Here is a 22,422-nt window from a genome sequence, read left to right on the forward strand (position 1 = left end):
ATTTTTTTAATTATTTTTAATAAATAGTTAGCAGTATAAATATTAATGCTAAATGATTAAAAATAATAATAGTCATGTAATTGAAAAAATACTAACAAAATGTCTAATATTTATAACAGTAACAAAACAAACAACAGACTTATACAATGAAAATATAATTGAGAAAGAAAAAGAAAGAAGCAATAAAATACTTAATACTGTTAATAAGAAGAAAAAAACGATAAATATAAAGTTAAAAATAGATTATCCTATAATAGCAGTCTTTGAGAGGAAATTGGTTTGAATAACGTTTTTATACAAAAAAAGGAACGTCTACTGCGATTCTCAAGACCTGGTTCGGAATTATTGCAATTTTTTTCGTTTTGCACAGGATGCCGCTTCCCATACTTCGCAGCCGTACATCAGTAATGCCCTTAATATTGTTTTTTAGATGAGGATAATTAAATTTTATTTGAATTTAGCTTTTCTATAGATGGAAGGATATGGTGGTTAACCGTGCATAGGCTTGGTTTGATGTTGATTCCAGGTTAGGTGACGATCCATATGAACTGCAAGGTATCTTACAGATTCATTGGTAGGATTCAATTGCAATTATTCACTGTTAAGAATCAGTTCAACTGTGTCTAATGGGCGTCCAAGAGTAAAGATTTTTTAATTGAATTTTTGAATGTATAGACTAGACTGCTCTTCCACTTAGAAAAGCATTGCCCTAAATTATTAAGGTGCGTCTCTATTGCATTACGGGCAATTATTAGTCATTTGTTAGGAAAAAAAATACTGTGTCGTCAGTAAACATAGCCATGGAGGTAAATGTGTACTGGATGAAGTGAAGATAAAAGTTTGATTTATAAAAGTACCATAATGGATTTATCTAATGGTGTAGTTTGCGTTATTTATTCCGACGGTAAATGTTTGATCGTTGAGAAACGAGTTCAGGATATCATACAAGTATTTCTGAGTGTCCACTTTCTTTAGTTTGCATAGAAGATTGTGATTCCAAACCTTATCAAACGCTTGTTAAAAGTCCAAGAACATTAGCAATGTGCGTTTATTCATTTCAAATCCGATAATCTTGCCATTTGGTGTGAAGTGGAATGGTCATACTGAAAACCAAATTGAAAATCCAGAATAATACTGTTACATTGTAAGAAAGAAAAAGGATGTACTTTCATAACCGATTCCTGCAACTTTACGAAAATGGGAAATAAATGTTTGTGCCTATACCTGCTGACTTGTTCAACGTTTTCATCAGGCTTGAGAATTATTCACTTGGGGAAAATACCCAGTACGTAGACAATTATTAAAAATTGTAGTAATGAAAACGACAGCTTTCCTAGGTTACTGTTTTATAACTATGACTGTTATCAAATGATGGCTAGGACTTATCTTTACTTTAAGCCGCCTAATCAGTTTTAGAATTTCTTTTGGGGTATCGAATTTAAATAGGAGCTGCACTGTTGCTAAGGGCAATTTTTAATACTCTTAGAGATTTTGATTTGCTATTTGTGGGCCTCTTTCACATTCTGTGTTGGAGAGAACGTTTTCTCGAAGTAGTCTGCAAACACTTAAGCTTTTTCGACGTCGCTAATGATGATTTGCCGTTCTCTACCGGATTGGGTATCATATTTTATCATCGTATTTTATCATATTTATTGAAAAGACTCCGCTTTTCTTTACATAAGGATTGGTCCCTTGGTTCGAAATCATTTAAGTAAATTAAAAATTTAGAATATACCCATTCATCCTATTCTTTTGTAATTACGTGTTTGAGGTGGTTCCATTTCGTTTTGTAAACAGGGTCTCTGTTGAGCATCCACTGCCTCCATTGTAATACAATTTCATTAATATCAGGTTTACAACGTGGTCTGTAGAAAGTAGGTTCATTTGGTGCATGAATTTCAATATTTTGTCTTGAACAGGTATATAGCAAAGCATTTACGCTAGAATTCGATTTACGGCATCCCCAGTAAATATTTTTGTTCAAGTCACCTAAAACCAGTACTAGTACAAGAGCCCGATAGGAGAAAAAAGTCAATTATTTCACCTCTATTTTTGATTACTTTAATGAAAACTAGGTATAATTAATAGTCAAAATTGATGTCTGTCAAGTACACGTAGGGGAAATAAAAAATAGCGACATTAAAAATAATTAATTTTTCATTCGGAGTTCTATATCTTTAAAACTCCCAACAAAAATAGAAAATCTAAGAGAACATCATTTTAAGTAGAGTAAATTTGCTAAACTGTAAGCCCTAATAAAGCTATTTACGTTCAATAGTTCTCGAGATATAGCTTTTTAAAAAGCAATATTTCATAAAAATGTTGTACAGAACCTACTGAAAGATCAGTAGTTAGTGAATTTATTATGAAAAATCTATATCTCAAAAACCATTTGACGCACAGATGTCTGTAAGCAATCAAATTAAAGCTAGTTTAATGGGCTATGAAGTAGTATAATATGTTTATCGTCGTAGGCGTAGTAGTTTTCATAGTATTTGCTAAAATAAATTGATTTATAGTTTTCGAACAAATTTTCATTTGCCAAATTTATATTCATATGCGAATATCATAAAAACTACTATCTCTACGAAGATAAGTGTCATAAACTACTTTATAGTAAGTTAAATTTCCTTTATTTTGAGTGATGGCAGACATCTGTACGTCCTATGGTCTAATAAATTATGGTTGAAATAAAGTTTTTCAAAACTCAAACTTATCGTCCGAACAACTATTAATCAATTTATTTTAGCCTATATCATGAAAACTACTATTCCTACGAAAGTAAAGGTCATAAACTATTTTATAGTACGTTAATCTAGCTCTAATTTGAGTGCTAATAGACATCTATACGTCACATAGTTCCTGAGATATAAATTTCTCAAAATAAATTAACTAACTACTAATCTTTCAGTAGATTTTTAAGAAGTTTTGCTTTTAATAGTTCTCGATAACTATTGGACGTAAATAGATCTATTAGGGCTAATATTTCAGCAAATTTACTCTCTTTTAAATAATGTTCTTTTAGATTTTCTAGTTTTGTTGATATTTTTTAAGATATAGTGCTCCGAATGAAAAATTAATGTTTTTTAAGGTTATTTTTTATATCCCCTACCTATACTTGGCAGACTCATCATTTTTGACTAGTAATTATACATAGTTTTGATTAAAGTAATAAAAAAATTGGGGTGAAATAACTGCCTTTTTTTCTTCCCAAATCTTGTACTATAATGTACGATTTCCTGGTGGTAAAAGTTTTGAAATTTCATATTGGCTTTGTAAGTTTATAAACTGTGACGACTTTAGAGGAAGATGAGTGTAAACAACCTGATATGAACTCAATATTTATTCTGCTAATAATATTTTCAGTGAAGATAATATTATTCTTAATTATTAATGCTACATCGAACAATCTCTATTCTTTCGTAACATTTAGTGTACTGGAAATTTAGATTCCTCGTCTTTCTGATTAAATTACGGAAAGTGTCTAACGACAAAGTACCAATCTCGTCTACCACATAATTTTTGTATGTTTAACACGAATGACGCCATTACTGCAATGTTGTGGAGAGAATTCATTGCCTCTTCTTAAGATCTTTTACTAACGACATCTTGTGTTTGGAAGTTTCATAACTGAAAAATGACTTCAGGCTCTGTATAAAAATTCACATACGAATACGTATTCAAAAAACCTTTCTTCTGTTGGTGAAGGAACTATCAATGAATTGTAACCTATATGTCATTTCTAAACTTTTAATCTTATTTGAGGCAAAAGAATCCCACTCAATTCAGTCCTTTTGATAGTATACAAGAATGGAAATGGATTCCACAGATCACCATCAGATGGTTTTAACAAAGAAAAATTCTGGATTCCTTATAACCTGGTTACTATGCAGCAATTTAGAATTACTTTACTTTTGTAAGGTTTTAGTTAATGCTGCCTACTGAAAAAAAAGTTACTTGTTTCAAAAAACTTTAATTCCCTGCTTTAATGGGTGGGCTCAGGCCTTAGTCTATGTGAACTTTTTTGTTTCTTTTGAAACTTGATATCATCTCTTTAAAAAACGACTTTTCGTTCGCTAAAAAATCGAATTCCACGCCACACTAATAAATTGGAAAATCAGCAACCAAAGTCGACCAATCCCCAAAGAAACCTTTACTTAATTTATACAAGATTAAAGCTGAACCATCAAAACTCAATGGTACAAGTTATTATCCACTAAAAAAGGATCCGTTACGGAATGTGTGTATACCTTTGAGAGAGCGTAGCGAGCGGAAGGCAACAGATGTAATCTAATAAAAGCAGTAGTAATAATTGTATAAGTAGAAACTTGTAAGTTTTTTTATTTCTCTCTGCTATACAGTGGAGAAAATGAGGGATACAGCTGGACAAAAACAAGTTTCTTAGCTGCATATGGTATATATCACATTTATTCGGAATATAGCCTCTGGGACTGCCGTTAGTATTAAGAGCTGTCAAAATCGGTCTTAATTAACTTAAAAATAAGTCGAATGAAGTGATGACCAGTGAGCTAAGATGATTGTGTAGATTAGACAATAAACTCAGTTTGAATTTGTATAACAGAGTTAATTGTCATAAAAATTAATTATAATACACAATAAAATCTTTAAAATATTCTTGTAAAAGGTTTTCAGAACACTTCTGAATTATGTATCTTAATATATTTGAAGTAAATTCAATTTTATCAACATTTTATTTTAATTTTCCATTATAAACCATAATCCTTTTTTTTTAATCATTTATTTTATTTACAACTGTATAACATATATACAACAAGTGAATTTGCTGTAGGTGAGATAGTGACATGATACAAACATGTGGAGAATCTACCCATTGATAGAACTCCAATAACATTTCTAGAGGAGAAGATCCCTAGGCCATCTTCTTTTCAGACGCCTAGGAGGATTATTAGGTAATGAAGGAGAAGCCAGGTTAGTAACAAGTGGATTTGGGTGGTTGGGACGTTTTCCATGAAAGGAATGGTATCCGGTTTTGGCCAAATCGGCAACATATGGTGCATTGAGGTCATGATGGATGACTTGATTTGTGACAAAGTAAGGAGCGTTAAGGATTTTGGACTGTAAGGATTGGATTTGGGAGGAATTTGATGGTTTAGTGGAGTCCCAAAGCTTAATTCCGTATGTCCAGATAGGCCTTATAATAGTCATGTAGATCAGTCTTTTTGTAATGGATTGGCAATTTAGACCGTTTGTTTAGTAAATGTTGTAATAGTCGAAATCGACGAGCAGTTTCCTATCTTTTCAGTCTTGTATGAGGATTCCATGTCAGTCGTTTGTCGAGATGTAGTCTAAGTAACGGATCTGTTCGACAGGAATAAGTGGGGTATTATTAAAGGATACTGTTGGGCAAGAGGTCATAGGTTTACGACGAAGGGTAAATGTGATTTGGTGGGATTTATTGGAATTAATTTTAATCCTCCAATTTTGACACCATTCTTCAAGGGTGGTGATGTGGGATTGGAGGGTTTGGGATACAATGCAAGGATCATTGTTCACTGACAATAGACATGTATCATCGGCATATGTGGTGAGGATAGTGAAACCATAATCCTAAAATTTATTTTCATTAAAACATCACATCCATAGATAAAATTAATTCTTATTTATTTTCTCGCTGGTTTGGTCATTTCAGCTATCCCCATCAACAATAAATCATTTTATCAGAAGAGAGGGCAGGGGACCCCTAAAGGAAAAGAAAACTTTCATTTTTGAAATAATTTTAATTTAAAAATCTCCATATTCGGGAAATTTAAAATCTAAAATATTTCTGTTCAATCATTCTTGACACCAATGAATTTTCTCTGTTTTCTTTGCATTTATCGTTTTACTTGACAGACATGATTGACCGTAGTATAAATTACACGTAAAACAATCGAACTGTCTTCATTAACCTCGGCTGTAAAACATTAGGAAGTTAAATCCTTATAAAAAGCTTATTTTTTTATTCGTTTCCTAAAGATAATGTCTAGATCCGCTCCTAATAGGTTGGGCTGTTTTATGGAGCTGTTAATTTTACAGTGATATTTTCTGAACGTCAGATGAGAAAATAAAAAAAGTTCAGACAGCCAGTAGTTGGGTGTGGCCATATGTTTTTTGCCACAAGCCCACAAGACACACCCAACATTGGTCAGCTGGTTCCATGAGAAATAAATATAGAACTTCCAAGGTTAAATAATTAAAATGACTTTTTTAAAAATTAAATTGTATGCATATATAAAATACGTAAATAACTAATATGTACAGAACTATACGATATTACTTTGACGAAAAGAAAGTTACCGTAATACTAATCATATTATTGATGAATGAACTTCACACAGTGAGCTGAAACGACAAAAATGTAAACTTCGACTTTACCGACACAAATTAAAAATTATACTATTGATTGTCGAGTAACAAACAGATTAAAACTAATAATTATATTTGCAGGAACCTCAACTTCAACCTAAAAAATCAAATATTTTATACGTACTAAACTGTCTTTGTTTAAACCTGTTATTTTGATTGCATTTTTTTTTTTTAGTGTAAGTGTATTTACTGTAATATTGTTTTGTTCTTGCAAAACAAATTAAAATTTTTATACTGGAAGATTATTGATTGACCGTGTGTATAGATGAATGGAATATGATCCGGGTGCGGTCAAAAATTATAAATATTGTAAAAATTATAAATATATTATAAAATTTTTATAATATTTATTATTTTGTAACCTATTTTTTATATAAAAGATTATATTTATCAACACCTGTGCAAAAACAATTTTTTTTTATATAACTTAAAGTGTTAAAAATTTATAAAGAAAAAAAAAATAGTTCTAAAGTTAGTCATGTTCAACATTTGATCTGGAATAATGTCTATAGCATATTAATCTACAGTGTCTCGGTTACTATACCAGGTTCGGTTACTCTATCACAGATTGGCTGAAATATTCTTTAAAAAATATTATAAATACAACTACCACACCTAACAATAACAGCTGATGAATTACTATAGTTTGTTGAACCAAGATACCTTGAGAAACCTCAATGAAATGGGCTGACGCTGAAATCCATGGCATTTTTGGATGGGAGCGAAAAAGGAACTGTCTAGCTTATCTCATCGCATATTAATCACAAAATACAGTTTTTCTGCTCTTGTTACCTTTCTATATTCTCTGCTATCCCAAGCATCCAACATTTACTGATTCCCATCCTCTTCAGGAATATTTAATAACATAAACAAGACAACATTGACTTTCAGTAAGTACAAAAGTATAACTTTAACAGTCGCCAAAGAGTTATTAATCTATTCTCAACAATTATAAATGTGCATGTTGTATATCTAATAAAAAACATTCTTCAAGAACATTATGTAATTATAAATGAATGCTATATACGAACTTAAGCTCACCCGTTATTTACAATAACATGAAAGACAATTAAAATGGACTTTTTGGACAATATTGGCAATATCTTCAACAAATGTAATATAAACATAAAGCAGAAAAGAATCTAACGAGGGAAAAGTATTCGCAACTGTTAATCTTAAGCTGTCACTATTTAAGTGGTCTTTCCCACCATGAATGATTGATCAAATTCATTTTTCTGAACTGCTGTTCAGTTGCTGAACCGCGGTTCTATGCCAGTTCTAAATATATAATAAATGGAGTCGTTTAAACAGCGTTTTATATATTTATATATTACATTATATATTCCTATTATATTCTCTACTATTACTAGAAATCTATAATATATATTTAAATAAAGAGGAAAATAAGGCGGGACTTTACCCCTAAGAAAATTCTATCCCGGATCCTTAAATCTTTCAGGTTCTTTGATCTCTTCCCTCACCTATTCTGTTTATTCCCAATTGCTTTATTGCCTACTCTGGGAAAGGTCTATACTGGTCTTACTAAATACAATGCCGGATGCCCTCGTACTTTAGGCTGGGTCCGTCGGTGCTGCCACACATCTGGGCTGTTCCTTGACTGGAAAGTAACAGTATTTGAACTACCGCCAGCGGGAAAGCCCCCTAAGTGTGATAGTCAAAAATTTCTTACCTTGAGTTGGTCTAATTTTTAATATATTTATTTAATTAAACTATATTCTTTCTCAAACCAGTATGATCAATTCCACAGCACTCTGGTCGCCTACATCTTATTGTGGATTATTTGTGTCATTAAAAGTCAAACAATTATCTGAAAAATTAAAACGTGAATGGGATGGCTTACTTGTAGGTGTATCGTTGACTGTGTGTGGAGGCGAGGGCGAGGGGGGAGATCCGCCTTGAACCCCTCACCGCAATCCTGACCACCGAGCACATCCATGAGGTAGCCAATGTAGGATGTAGCCAATCGGAGGGTTTTAATCTTAGAGAGTTTCGTGTCCGGCGGTACGTTTGGGATGCACTCTCTGAGGTCAGCAAAGGCATTGTTGATTGATTGGGTTCTTCTTCGCTCTTTTTTGTTAGCCGTTGTTCGCCGTCGGACTACTCTCACGGGCTGCTCAGGTCTCCAGTAGTCGACCTCTGGCCAGTAGTTTTCTTCACCTAGAATCACATTGTAAATAGAGTTTCACACAAATATATTTATTTGAATTCTTAGACAATCGACGTTAGTTAATCTACAATAACTATGAATACAGAAATACTAGTAAACAAATATTAATATGTACTTGTGTTAGACGAATTTATGAAAAAGAAATTTCAGTTTGTATAATTATCTTCTGATGGACGGATTATTGTGAAAGGATCATTTTCGTTTTGTTACAACATTTGAAATGTAATTATGACTTTCACCGTATATTATCGCTTTAAAAACATTAATATTAATTCAAAGAATGTCTTTAAAAGTGTATAGAGAGCAATACAAAGTTTCCCAGAGCTCACTTGCCCCTCAAACATTGCCTCCAATATACGATATTTTGTGACCAATAATATCGGAATATCGATATTTTCCTTGGATATAATCGGTTTAAAAAAAAAAATCACCAAATAATATACAAAGTACATATCTATATAAAATAGATAGGAAAAAAAAAAAAAAATTATTGATATTTCAATAAAGAAAAATTACGATATTTTAAGGACATACGTTTTAAAATAAATATATACTTTTTATTCCGATATTGCATATTAATTTCGATATTTCACTCTCATATTAATATCGTTATAAAAGTATGGCAATGATATTCTAAGAATATTTAATCGAAATATCGATATCAAAGTATGGTAAGGATATTCTGAGAATATTCAATCAAAATATCGATATTTCATTAAAGAATGTATACGAAATTTGAGAGAAAGGGCTAGATTAAATATTTACTTTTTATTTCGATATCGATATTCGACTTTTATATTAGTAACGATATTAGTATGGAAAGGATATTCCAAAAATATTCAATTAAAATGTAAATATTTTAATGAAAGTGGGAAAACTAAATTATTCTATTTTATTTGAATATCGATATTTGACATTAATCAGAATATCGATTTTTCATGTAAGAAGTGTACACTATTATATAACCATCTTTAACATTAAATAAATAATTTTTATTTCAATATCAATATAAAAATTTGGCAATGATATTCTAAGAATATTTAATCGAAATTTCAAAATTTTTTTAGAAGAAGAAGTTCGATATTTTTATTTGGATATCGATAGTCGACTTTCATGTAAATATCAAAATTATTAACCATTCTTATTAATATCGATATAAAAAATTTGGCAACAATATTTTAAGAATATTTAATCGAAACATCAATATTTGATTTAAGGAAGACACAAAAATTTTAAGAAACATATTTAAAATAAATTACTTAAATTTAATGTGATATTAAAAAAAAAAATCTGTACCACTACAACTTAAAAGGGTCATAGGTGCAGTACTTTGTAAGGAACTACTGCTACTATACTAACGGTTGTGCAAGGAGGTGAGTTGGTCAGAATTACACTCGACCGTCAGATTTTTACCCAAATAAGGGTAAAATACTTCATGAGGCTGGATGAACGCCGGAGGACTCCCAAATCCACGGGGCTGACCCAACGCCCTTGTTATTATTAATGCAATATTATTGATATTCCACATTCTTATTAATTTATATATCAAATTATGGTAACAATATTTTAAGAATATTGAATCGAAATATCAATATTTCATTGTTGGAAGATTTTGAAGATCAGGGGAAAATTAAAAATTAAATATATAATTTTATTTGCAATATATCATATCAAAATCATATTCTTCCTTCCCTTCGACTCCAACTTCGAGAACACTCCAATTTTTAAATTGTCATTGTCGGAAGTTTTAACACTTCAGTATCAATATTTCTCCTCTTTTTAGGTTCTTTGGTATTTCAACAGTACCAATATTGTGTTCCCTAATATGCTGCTATAGCCTTTGGCATTGGTACATCCGGTTCCAATCCCTTGTCGATTTGATATAAGGGAAGATGGTTACTCAACGTGCTATGAAGCCGCTCTATACCTCCTCTAATCTTAGGGTATCTTACTGTATTGAGGTGCCATGTCACACCAAATTCCTTCATTTCAGTTCGAATCCTGGTATGGTCGAATTCTCTGTCTCTGTCCGATGCGATGCGGTCCAGAACTCCGTAGAATTGGAATCACAATCCGAGACCTGTAAACTCTGCTTCCAACGACTTGTCCAGCACCTGGAGCGCCATTGCCGCATTAATGAAGATATCAATCATGGTTATCCATTTAAATACTCTCCATGTGACAGTATCGATCTGTAGATCATTTCGCGGTTCGTATCTGAGGTATGTATATCTTCTTGTCCCCCTTTTTACGGATTTCTGTCATATTTCGTGCTTAGACAAACTTCGCTTAGTTTCCTAAAACTTCCGTAATTGTCTTCTTCATCCCCCACCAAAATTACCTTCCTTTAACGCTATCAGGGTCTCCGGGATTCCGCGGTGATTCGGTTTGCTCTGAAGATGTTGCTACGGACATCTCTCACTGTGGTGTTCGTCCTCATCTCTCTCCACCATCGGGCGAATGTCCTGTCCATTCCTATGTGTTCATCACGCAATAGCTGCTTGATCTTCTCCCAAATGATAACATTTCTACGGCACTTTTCTCAAGGGTTTGAAGCATTATTTAATGTTCTACGGATCTGTTTGTTCTTCACGCCTACCTGCGACACAATCGTCGTGATATTACTCCGGGCGGTTCTCCGTTGTCTTCTTACAAGGCGTTCACAGTTATTGGACGAGATAACCAATCAGCTACCACATTTTCTTTGCCTGGTTTATATATTATTTCCATATTGTACTGTCCCAATAACTCTTTCCAACGCTTAATCCTAGCCGAAGACGCCTTCAACATTCCCACCCATTGCAGGGGCCTATGGTCAGTGCGTATTTTAAACTTTCACCTGGTGCACTTTTTTTTTCTTTTTTTTTTACCACCCGCAATGGACTATTGTATGGGGATGTACTATCCAAAATTATTGCCTGGCGTTTTAAACCTTTGAGCTCTTCCCGGATTTGCTGATGTAATCTCCTCTATTTCACAAATGTAACCTTCCTTCTTTTAGTATGATCTCATGGAGTCTTCCCGGTTGCCCCGAGCATGTCTCCTTCTTTTAAAAAAATATCTTCATATTCTCCCCAAAGTCTCTGTAGTCGATGACATTTGTACATTTTACCCTCCAACCCAGTTCTCTATTTTCCCTTGATATTGTTAACCCAAGCACCCACCTTTCCTATCAGGTCACACCCCACAATCACTTTGTATTGCCTCGGCATACGCCCTACAATATGAACTGGCAAGTTCTCCCAACTAAATCCCCACCGGTTGAACTGTATCTCCACCTTCTCCTCTACCTCACAAGGGCCATCCAGGGTGATCAATTTACATTGGCGTTTCTGAATCTTGTTTCCTATCTGCATCACACAGCTTTTGCAAGGTTTCTCGGTACATGATGGTATTGGAACTGGCGGTGTCTACCACGCTACCACCTCACTCCTGCTATCTCTATTGTAGACGGTACATGATGGTGTTGGAACTGGCGGTGTCTACCACGCTACAACCTCACTCCTGCTATCTCTATTGTAGACAGACCGCCGCTTTTCTCTCTCACGTTATAATTCAGCAGTGTGCGGTCGCCCCTCCGCTGACATCCCCTTCAGATGTCTCACGTCTTTCCCCCTCCAGTCCCTTGCCTCCATTCTCCTCTGTCTCCTCGTTTCCACCTTGTCCCCTTGACTACCTCGGTTCCGTGGTTCCTCGACTTCTTCTCCGATCTCTGATGCTCCCGATGGTTCCGTAGATACATCTAAAGATCTACTCAACCTATGGTGGCTTCTCCGTATCTGTTGGGCGTTAATCTCCATTGGTTCGCTCTGGCCCACATCTCTTTTTGGCTATAGGCCCCTGATTTCCTCTCTCGGAAATCCTTTCTTCTCTAGATCCTTTGTCAACTGTATCTTTAGTACCATGAATAATAATTGCATCCGACCCTGTACCTGGATTGTTTCCATTATTTCGCTGAGTTTATCTTGTATTCTGTTAAAGCGTGCCAGGGGTTCCGGGGCATATTGACCACTAGACTGTCTCGGTTTTTCCGTTTTTCTGATCATCATGAATATATGTTCTCCTCTGGGGTCCACCGTCCTCCTCCGAATGCCTTTTTTAATCTTTCTTTGATGACCTTTTAGGGTGTATCTTCATCTGCCTGAATCAGATTTAAGATACTTCATTTTACTCGGCAGGCCACTGCTGCTTTCAGTGCTTTTGTATTCTCGCTGTCCAGTAGATTCTCCGACATCTTCGCTTCTGTTCGCCCCATTAGGTGATCCCCCCTTTTAAAAAATGATTTAATTCTCCGGTCTCTCCGGTGAATTTTCCAAGGTCCGATACCGCCTTCCTCGGGACGGTTGATTTTCGGACCTTAATCCATTCTAGCGTTGTGGGATGAAATTGCGCTAAACAGACTTCTGGTAGTGGTTGAATTTCTTCCGGAGTCGGGTTCCCTAAAGATAAACGTTGGTTGACTGCGGCTTGAGGTTGGTTGTTTTGGTTCCAACCCTCCAGAATCAGAACTGCTGCTCTCACGATTCCGTTACTTTCGGCACCACTTAAGTATCGGCGAAAGCAAAATGTTAAAAAAAAAAAAAAATAGAAAGAATAAGATCTGACACGCTTGGACTGCTGTAACATACTGGCTTTATTTGGTTCGGTACATCTCTTATCTGATCTCAGTCAGCTGACATCGAAGAAATAGCTTCAGATTCAGATTCTAGATACAATATGAAGAATTAATATTTCGACAGGTTGTTTGTAAGTGATAAAATGCTAAATACATACTACGTCTGTACGAAACTACTGTTACACTGCATTGTTGCGATTCCTTTTTCCTTAAGCCCTAAACACGAATTTAGGGCACACAACACTATACAAAATAATAAATAAACCCATGTTGTAATAAGCAGTTAACTCCATACTTAATTTTGTATATTAAAACTCCTTAATTTTTCATCAAGATCTCAAAATTAGTATAAAATAAACGTCGTGAACGTTATTTCATATATATTACGATACAATTACACATAAAACGTGATGACGGGGATCTTATATGTGGATATTCCTTAACTATTGGCAAAAAGTTGACTAATTATTTTCTGGCATTTGAGATATTTAATCCTTAGTGTGTCTTAGGGACCCATAGCGATTTTTATTTCTCTTACATTTTAATGTTCTGAACTATTTTTTATTTTAGGTTATATAATATATAATATATTTCCATATGAATAAACCAATAAGTACAGTAATATATGTATTTACATTGAACGTATGATAGCATATAAAAAGCAAACAAATAATGAAATTGGGTTCGATAAACTCAACCTATCGTGTTGTGGAACAAAGATTTGTTTTGGATTCTCCTAATAACATCGTAAAAGGGACTTGAATCGTAACATGATTCATCAGCTGGGGTCCTTAATGTTCAAAGCGGAATACTTGAAAAGGTGTCACACCAACCTTAAGCAAATATTGATTTAGTAAAATTATATAATTAAAATTTTATCTAAATAAAATTGAATTCTGATTTTTTTTTTACCAGGTTTTTTTTTACAATATTTTCATTCATTCAGAATCACTTGCTAATAGTTGAAATTATTATAATCTTTATTTTCAGTTTCTACTGGTCAAATGAGAATTGTTTTATTTACTTTTTTTTCATACAACTACGAGAAAATCTTCGTTTATCAGGGTATAGCTAGGCATAGCTACATTAACCGTACATTAACATTAACCGTTCTTTAACTATTTCTGTTGACTTTTAATGGAATCTCAGCTTAATTTTGTTTAAAGTCAACAGGAAAAGTTAAAGGAATCTCCGCTTAAGATCTCTGATGAAGGCCTGAAATTCAGGTCGAAACGTCGGCAAAAATAAATATGTTTTGTTTATTTGTTTATTTTTGCTGAGCATGATCTTCTCTTAATAAAACAAAAAATATTTTATAAATGCCGACATCTCGAACAAAGCTATAAAGAAAAAGATTCGGTGAAGATGAGAATCACAGAGGTATATGGAGTGAAAGTATGAGTATATTACTGGTAATATAAAAAGCAATAGAGTTATAAAGATTGAATACGCCCTTGAGGGAAAAATCCAGGCATTTTTAGCCCCATATTAGTTTTCGCCAGATCAAGGAATTTTTAATTTGCAATTAAAATTCATTTAAGGATAGAAAATTGACAAAAATAATGGTAAAATATTCAAAAGTAAAAAAATTCGTGGAAGTATTTTAAATAAAATTATATAATAATAATTTTGAAAAAAATATTTATAACAGTTCTATATCTTCTATATACTTCATATTTTACAACGTTTCGATCCTTTCCATTGGCCATTTTCAAACTTTCTACCCTAGTAATTTTTATTATTAAAGTCATATACTTTCATACATACTCGTACTGCTCCTGAAAGTATTTGTTACAAGTATTTATTTTTTTAATAGAAGTAAGTATACATTAATTTATATCAACTAATACCTATGTAAAAATGTTTGAAAACTATGATAGTAAAAAAATTACCACTCCCTGAGAGTCCGTTGCCCTAATATCACAGATGGCCCTAAAAGACATCTCTACATCAAATAGTTCCTAAGATATTTAACTTTTATCAACATACGACTCATTTTCAATGCAGCAAAATGCCAAAATCGTGTAATAATATTTATAACATGAGCTGTAGGAATAAAAATAGTTAGTATTAATTATACTTCACCCAATAATGTGATTCATGAAGTTATTGTAACTTGTTTGAAAAATAAATATTGGTGATTGAAAAACTATTAAAAATTATCAGAAAACAATGAACATACATAATTTTATTCAGGCACAATTTGAAACTCGTTAAATGTACCATAAAGTATTTTATGGTGATTATTTTTATAAAAATAGTAGTTTTCATGTTATTTGCTAAAATATATTCGCAAATTTTTACTCTTCCTTCTTTGGAAAAAATTGATTTTTTTTCGCCCCCCCCCAGGAAGTGGTAAAAGTTTTACTATCTTTTTATCAAATAGTTTTACATCATACTAATACATTAGAACTATTATGAAGTAGATATGTCTATTACGGCTCAATCTGAAGCTAGTTAAATACACCATAAAGTAGTTTATAATGAACATATTCATAAGAGTAGCAATTTCAATATTTGCCAAAATGAATTCACATAGTGGTAATTTCACATAATTTAGAAAAAATATTATGGTATGAAAATCTGTGTCTTTGAAAAATATTCGAAGTAAAGAGTTCTAAATATTCAAGTTGAGAGTTGGACTCAATTTGGAGCTCGTTTATTACATCATACAGTACCATAATTATTTATACTTGTTATTGAAAAAGATAAAACCGAAATCGAAATAGTTATGAACGTATAAATGAGAGGGAAGGATACATATAATATACACATATAATAAATATAAATATACACATATGGTATTACGTAGATATTATCCACTTATTTTTTACACCCGCATTTTAAATATTTGTAAAAACAACTTACAAAACTGGAGACAAATTTCGGCTTTTTCCGTAAAAGAATTCGACTAAATTAATATGGACTTATTTAACAACTTTTAAGCTTATTAAACCAAACAATTTTTCCAGAAACGGGAAATACGTAGTTCAGTAGAAAGCTGACATAAAAACTAGGAATAATCATTCATTTTAGGAAAAATAAAACTGTGCTTATAACATAGAATTCGCCATTCAAACCAAACCAGAACATATATTATTATGATAGGATTAGAAGATATAGATTCAGAGGCACAAGTAAGTACTTTTACAATAAAACAATTTTGTGAATTTTAACGTAGTCAATGAGATTGCCCGGCTTCTTAAATACTTTTAAAGCCTAAAATAATATTTATTTGCACACATGATTATCCATTGGACCTTAGTTTGCACTCCATTATTCCAGTTAACTTGTGAATCAAAATAAACACATTCACCTTTTCAAACTGATAATTATAATGATAATTATTGAGAATTACCAAACAGCTATTTAATAATCTCTTCTTATCAATAAAAAACAAAAAAAAAATCAAATAAAAGAGTCAGCAGCGTTACACCCTTTATGTATAACATTAGGAATAATTAGTAACAATAAAAATCAAAACCCATGTGATAAGGAATACAATTGATCGCTTTATTTAAAAAAAAAAAATATTATTTAACAATAATTAAATCTTTGTAAAAAATAAATAAATACTTTTTTTTATGTTTATAATTTAACTGATTCAAAACAAAACGACATGCCAATGGGTAATTAACCCTTTCCCGCTATCCCAAATCTGCTAGTAGCCTATTTTCTCATGTTTACGAGAGCTTTTACTTATGTATTGCTACTAATAAATTTCAAATCTCTTGCAGGCTTTTAATTTTAATTAATAAAAAAGGAGACAGGTCCCCCTTGCTTGAAATAGTGAGCGGGTATTAAAAGGTATGCTTATGTATCAATGTCAAAAGAAATTATAGAGTTCTGTGTAAATGTATAAAAAGGACCGAAGGCCGAAATCTATTGAGCATGGAGTAAACTGGGGGCTTAAATTAGAGATTTTATAGGTAATTTGGTAAAAAAATGTGCCTAGGAAATATTGTCAACGTATGGAGGGATGTAGCCGTCCTAATCCAGCTTAAGCATGGGAAACAAGGTCAATGAGAGGTTCATTTATTTATTAGCGATAAGGTATCAGAATAATAAATTTTATAATGTCGATAAATCTTAAAGTAACAAAAAAAAACCTTCTTAGCATGGTGATATTAATAATTTTACTTGGCGTATTTATTTATTATTATTTATTGGCGACGGAGTCAACATATTATTCGATGATGTTACGGTATTTCTGTCAGAACTATATCAAAATGACCGAGTTATTGTAAATATAGACAGAGTAAGGCGCCTACAATGTTGTGTGTTTTCGTCTAGGACTAACTGACTCCTCGAGAGGTTCCACTTGAGAAGGACCCGGACTTCAAGTGGCTGATGCATCTGGCCTGTTAACCATCAGTCCCTATCTGCCCCTGATAAGGTTGTCGCTCTGCCCGCCCACTCCACCCCAGTACAACAATATATTGACAAATTGATTATCGATTTATTATTAATCGGAAAATCTGGAAGGTAATTGATGTGGAAGCCCACTAAAAGAAAAACTAAATGGTATAGATAAGTAATATCCTATGACAGAATAATAAAAAATAATAATTTACGATTATCGGGTATTTTTTATATGTGACATGTCCTGAAGGAACGAATCTCCTGAAACTTCAAACAATTTTTGACAATTTGCTATGAGAATCCTCCATCTGATGGAGGAATTGTTTATTGAGCCGTCATAAGCATGACAGGCATTGGATTCTCCTCGGCTAGTCTATAAAACTCAAATTATGGTGACAGATTCTCATGGATTTTGGAACGAATTTAGTTCAGTTTTTTTTTTCCTGAGAAGAACGGTTATTAACAATTAGTAATATTCCCAAAAGATGAACTATATGCCATTGTTCTGACCCAGCAAAATCCCAAACATTGGCCTTATTAGAGCTGAACATGTACACTGGGCAATATTTTTAGAGGAAATAATAACTACAAAAAAGTTCATGTAGACCATGGTCTGATTGACTGCGAAATAGGAGAAACCCACTTCTTTTTTTTTGCTAAATAGGGAACATCCCGAACGTAGAAAAAGTCCCGACTGTACTATTGTAAAATGGATAAAATCCCCATCTAGAAATATGAAGTGAAATTTTTGTAATCTGAAAATTTAACGCAAGTAATGATACCCGACAATATCATAAATTTATTATCGTTGGGTAAAATTTTTAATTTCGATTTTAACAATAATAATTTTAAAAAATCAGTAAGTCACAACTGATAATAATTTAATCTTATCATCAAATCATATCTTATCAGAAACTCATACAAATGCATTAAAAAATAGAATTTGTAACATTACCAACAACAGCATACATTGAGAAAACAATGGAAATAAAAAAAATAAAGGTAATAGCGAAATTAATTCTCTCTTAAATCTAATAATAACGAAACAGTTCAAATAATTTTAAAATTCCATGAAACAAAATGATGCAATAAAAACAGAAGAAAAAAAATTTATTTTTTAAGAATGTTTTTATTGACATTTACAACTGTATTTACATAAAAATACGTCCAGTAAATTTGATGTAAGATCATAATGGTGTGATACAGGCATGTAGAGAAACTACCCATTGGTAAAAATCTAATGGGGAAAAAATATATAAAAGATAAAAATAGTATTTATATATAAGAATGATTAAAACGATAAGTGAGTTGAATGGTAAAAATACTTATAAAAAATTAAGAAACGATCCTTTTAAAGATTTTATTTTATTGGTCAATAGAATTAATATATATGTGGAAAAATTGTACAAAAATGGATGCATTGCAAAAATGACTAAAGATAAACTGCAGACCACAGATTGTACTATACCAAGGATCCATCGGCAAATAAAAACACTCAAATTGGAAGATTATTCCAATATGATTCAAAGCACACAGAACCACCAAGATACAAACACTTCCACTGGATTTATCATATTTTACAATGTTTGTATCTAACTCTCATTTAGTTCTGATGAAGCCCTGCAAAGTGGGGGATTTTGCCAAAATCTTTTTTGACCGCCACCCGGGCCATCTTCCTACAAAATTAAAGGTTGGTTATAAATAACATTAGTGGTCTCGCAGTGGCTCTATCAAAACTTCTGATCATAGCCTTAAATATTTTAAAAAGAGACAATATGCATAATATAAAAATTCCCTAAAATTGAAAGAAGATTTAAAAAATAATTAAATACATGATACAAATATACAAATAATGAGTTTAGATGTAAACTCTCTATCACAAACATTCTGGTTGAGGATTGGTTATAATTAATATGTGAAAATTAGGATAAAGTAATAAATCATACGACAGTAAATGATAAAAATATTATTAAGAGGGATAAATCTATGTGTAAAATATTAATAACAAAAATATAAATAAGAGATATATAAATGATAATTAGGGCTACCGATTGGAGGAGTAAATTTATTGTAGGTGAGGTAAATTTTAGTGGTATATGTACAAATAATCTTCTATGTAACAATTTATAAGAAACGGAGATTAAACCTACATTATTTAGAAAGTACACTGATGATATGTTCTTTGTAATGGATAAAAATAGCTATTTAGAATTCCATCAATTGCCGTAAAAAAAAAATTATACTAATAACAGAGCAACGAAAAAATTACATTTTAAGGCATGGAATTTCGATATACAAAATATTGTGAATCTATTTGTAAAAATTAGAGATGTAAAAAAAAATTATATAGATTAAAAAAAGAGAGGACAAATAATACTGTTATGGGGGTTAGGGGCTCAAAAGGAACCGTGAAGAGTAGTGAAAATAAAATAAACGAACACCCGAATTTTGTTATTTTAAATAATTGAACATAATAAACTGTAAAAAAAATATCCAAACATATAAACTGAAAAAAAAAAAAAAACTTAACCCAACTTAAATCTGTTACAAAAATTAAATTAAGTTGAACAAAATAGAAAAAAAAAATGTCTTTATATCACCGTGGGTGATTGATGGGGCACTTGATGTGGTTAGGTTATGTCCTCGTGAAGGTAGAAGTCAGCCTTGTTCTCTTGGAGGATAAGCCGACGTAGTCCGCCCGCCGTGACGAAAATAGATGACTCCTGGTAGTAAGTAGATTCATGAAACATGTCAGCCGATGTTTGTGCACACAATGAGACTTAAAAGTGTATTGTTAATTTTTCACAGTATAAAAAACAAAATAGAACATCTGCTTTTAACACAGCAAAAACATATGCTATACAATCGATCTTTTGTTTTTAAAACGATATGTTGGCCGCAACAAATACCTTATTAAATTTTTGTTCTAACGACACTTATACACAAAAATTTTAGAAAATGGCCTTACAGGAAGCCATTATTACAGACGTAGTCATAAATTTGCTTTTAAAAACCCTAAAGGTACTAGATATAGAAAAACATAACTATAATAGAAAATTAATTTAGACCTATTCATTGTTTACCAATAATTAATATTCTCTTTTGAAGGATTAAGTGAGCTTGTTTTTAAACATGCCTTGGTTCATCATTGTAGTCAGATAACAAAGATATCGATTTCTAACGAAATGTTCGTAGTATTATGACACAATTGGTGCGGGGCGCGCACGACACATTTAATTGCCACCCTAATTATACACATTTCTTTGAAGCGGTTAAGTCGTGTTTAATTTATAATTTTTTTGTAATTTTCAAAAAAAAAAAATGAAATATCGGGGAAGGGAATATTTCTTAACAAAAAAGACAAATATCATTGTCTGTTTCTATAAGTCCTGTTATAGGGTTCCTGGGGATGCGAATAACAAATATCTTAATAACAAATAAATATAACAAAATAAGGCATTGAAGCCTTATCATACTATTTCAAAGAGGATGAGACCAATTTAATATTAAATACATTAAGTTGTATTTAATATTAAATTGGTTGTACGTTCAAGTTCCATCATACTCATTAGAATATTTTTTGAGAAAATAAAAGTGTAAAATCGATCATATAAAGTGGCACTTCTAGTGGGTTGATTTTAACGAAAAAAGTTGCAGCAAACATCTCAGTCATGCATTTGCCACAAACATGTAATTTCAGTTTCGTATGACTTTTCTTTTTCAACCTATGCTGTTCACACACATTTTTATTGACACACATATTAAGGTTATTTGGATTCGAGGGACCTTAAAACGTGAAATTCCGTCGAAAACTTTTATTCGAAATTTAGCACGGTTAAAATACGTCTCCTTACTATATATTTCACATATTTGTAAATGGAATTGAAAAAAAAAATAGAACTGCTGATGCAATAAGTGAAATTATTCAAACTTAAGGTGAAGCCAATCATGATTAACAAATACCGTGGCATTGGTTTGGAAAATTCAGCAGTGGATATTAATGAGGTCATACAATAAACTGTCGATTAAAATCTATTAACAAGCAATTAACACGGAGTACCAGGGAGGAAACCGTTCGCCGTCTTTTTCAATATGCGGGAAAAGTGAAAAAGAGCTTTAGATCGACCCCTCTTCTAACTTTCACACCAGCAATTCGATTAGAGGATAGAGATTTGCAAAATTCTAGAACGTTTGCAACACTTATCATACAGTGTAAACTTCGCTTCATCAAAATATCATTTTTTTCGTTTAACGGACCACTTTCTTCAAGGGAAACAATGTAATAATTGCGCAGAAGTTGAAATAGTAGAGCAAAAGTTTTTCGAAAGCTGTACACAAGAGTAGAATGGCATGGCTGAAAGATAGGTGACAACAGTGGTTCACAGTAGGGATGGGATATAGATATCGATATTTTTTCTCCGATAGTCGATATTTTGATATCGATATCGAGTAACCGATAATATCGGAATATCGATATTCTCCTTCGATAATATTGAAATATCGGTTTCTAAAAAAAAAACCTTAATATTATAGGTAATATTATAGGTAGTCGCACCTTAATATCATTGATATTACACTCCAATGTAATATATCTATAATCATATATTCAGGAGGAAATATTTGATTTGAATATTTAATCCAAATGTCGATATTTTGTTAAAGAAAATATTCAAGCTTAATAATAGTATTTCGATATTTAATATTGATTATTCATCATATCCATTTCGATATTTGACATTTTTATAATTATTTATTTCTAACGTAAATAAAAGTATTCCGATATTGTATTATCAAAGGATCGATATATTGTTTCAATACTTTAACATCCTTTTGATCTTTGATAAAGAAAAACTTATAAAAAGTTTAAAAA

The 22,422-nt window shown here is 32.0% G+C and overlaps 1 protein-coding gene across 1 annotated transcript in view; it reads right to left on the reverse strand.

Annotated features, from left to right (window-relative positions):
• Positions 1-22,422, reverse strand: part of LOC106689478 (heart- and neural crest derivatives-expressed protein 2) — a 39,382-nt gene that overhangs the window by 7,171 nt on the left and 9,789 nt on the right. Inside the window, exon 2 of the mRNA XM_014434449.2 lies at positions 8,249-8,565. Coding sequence (XP_014289935.1) covers positions 8,249-8,565 — 317 coding nt within the window. The remainder of the gene's footprint in view (positions 1-8,248; positions 8,566-22,422) is intronic.

This window comes from Halyomorpha halys, unplaced genomic scaffold (assembly GCF_000696795.3).
Source record: "Halyomorpha halys isolate HHAL.00 unplaced genomic scaffold, Hhal_1.1 Scaffold1371.1, whole genome shotgun sequence".
Lineage (NCBI taxonomy): Eukaryota > Metazoa > Arthropoda > Insecta > Hemiptera > Pentatomidae > Halyomorpha > Halyomorpha halys.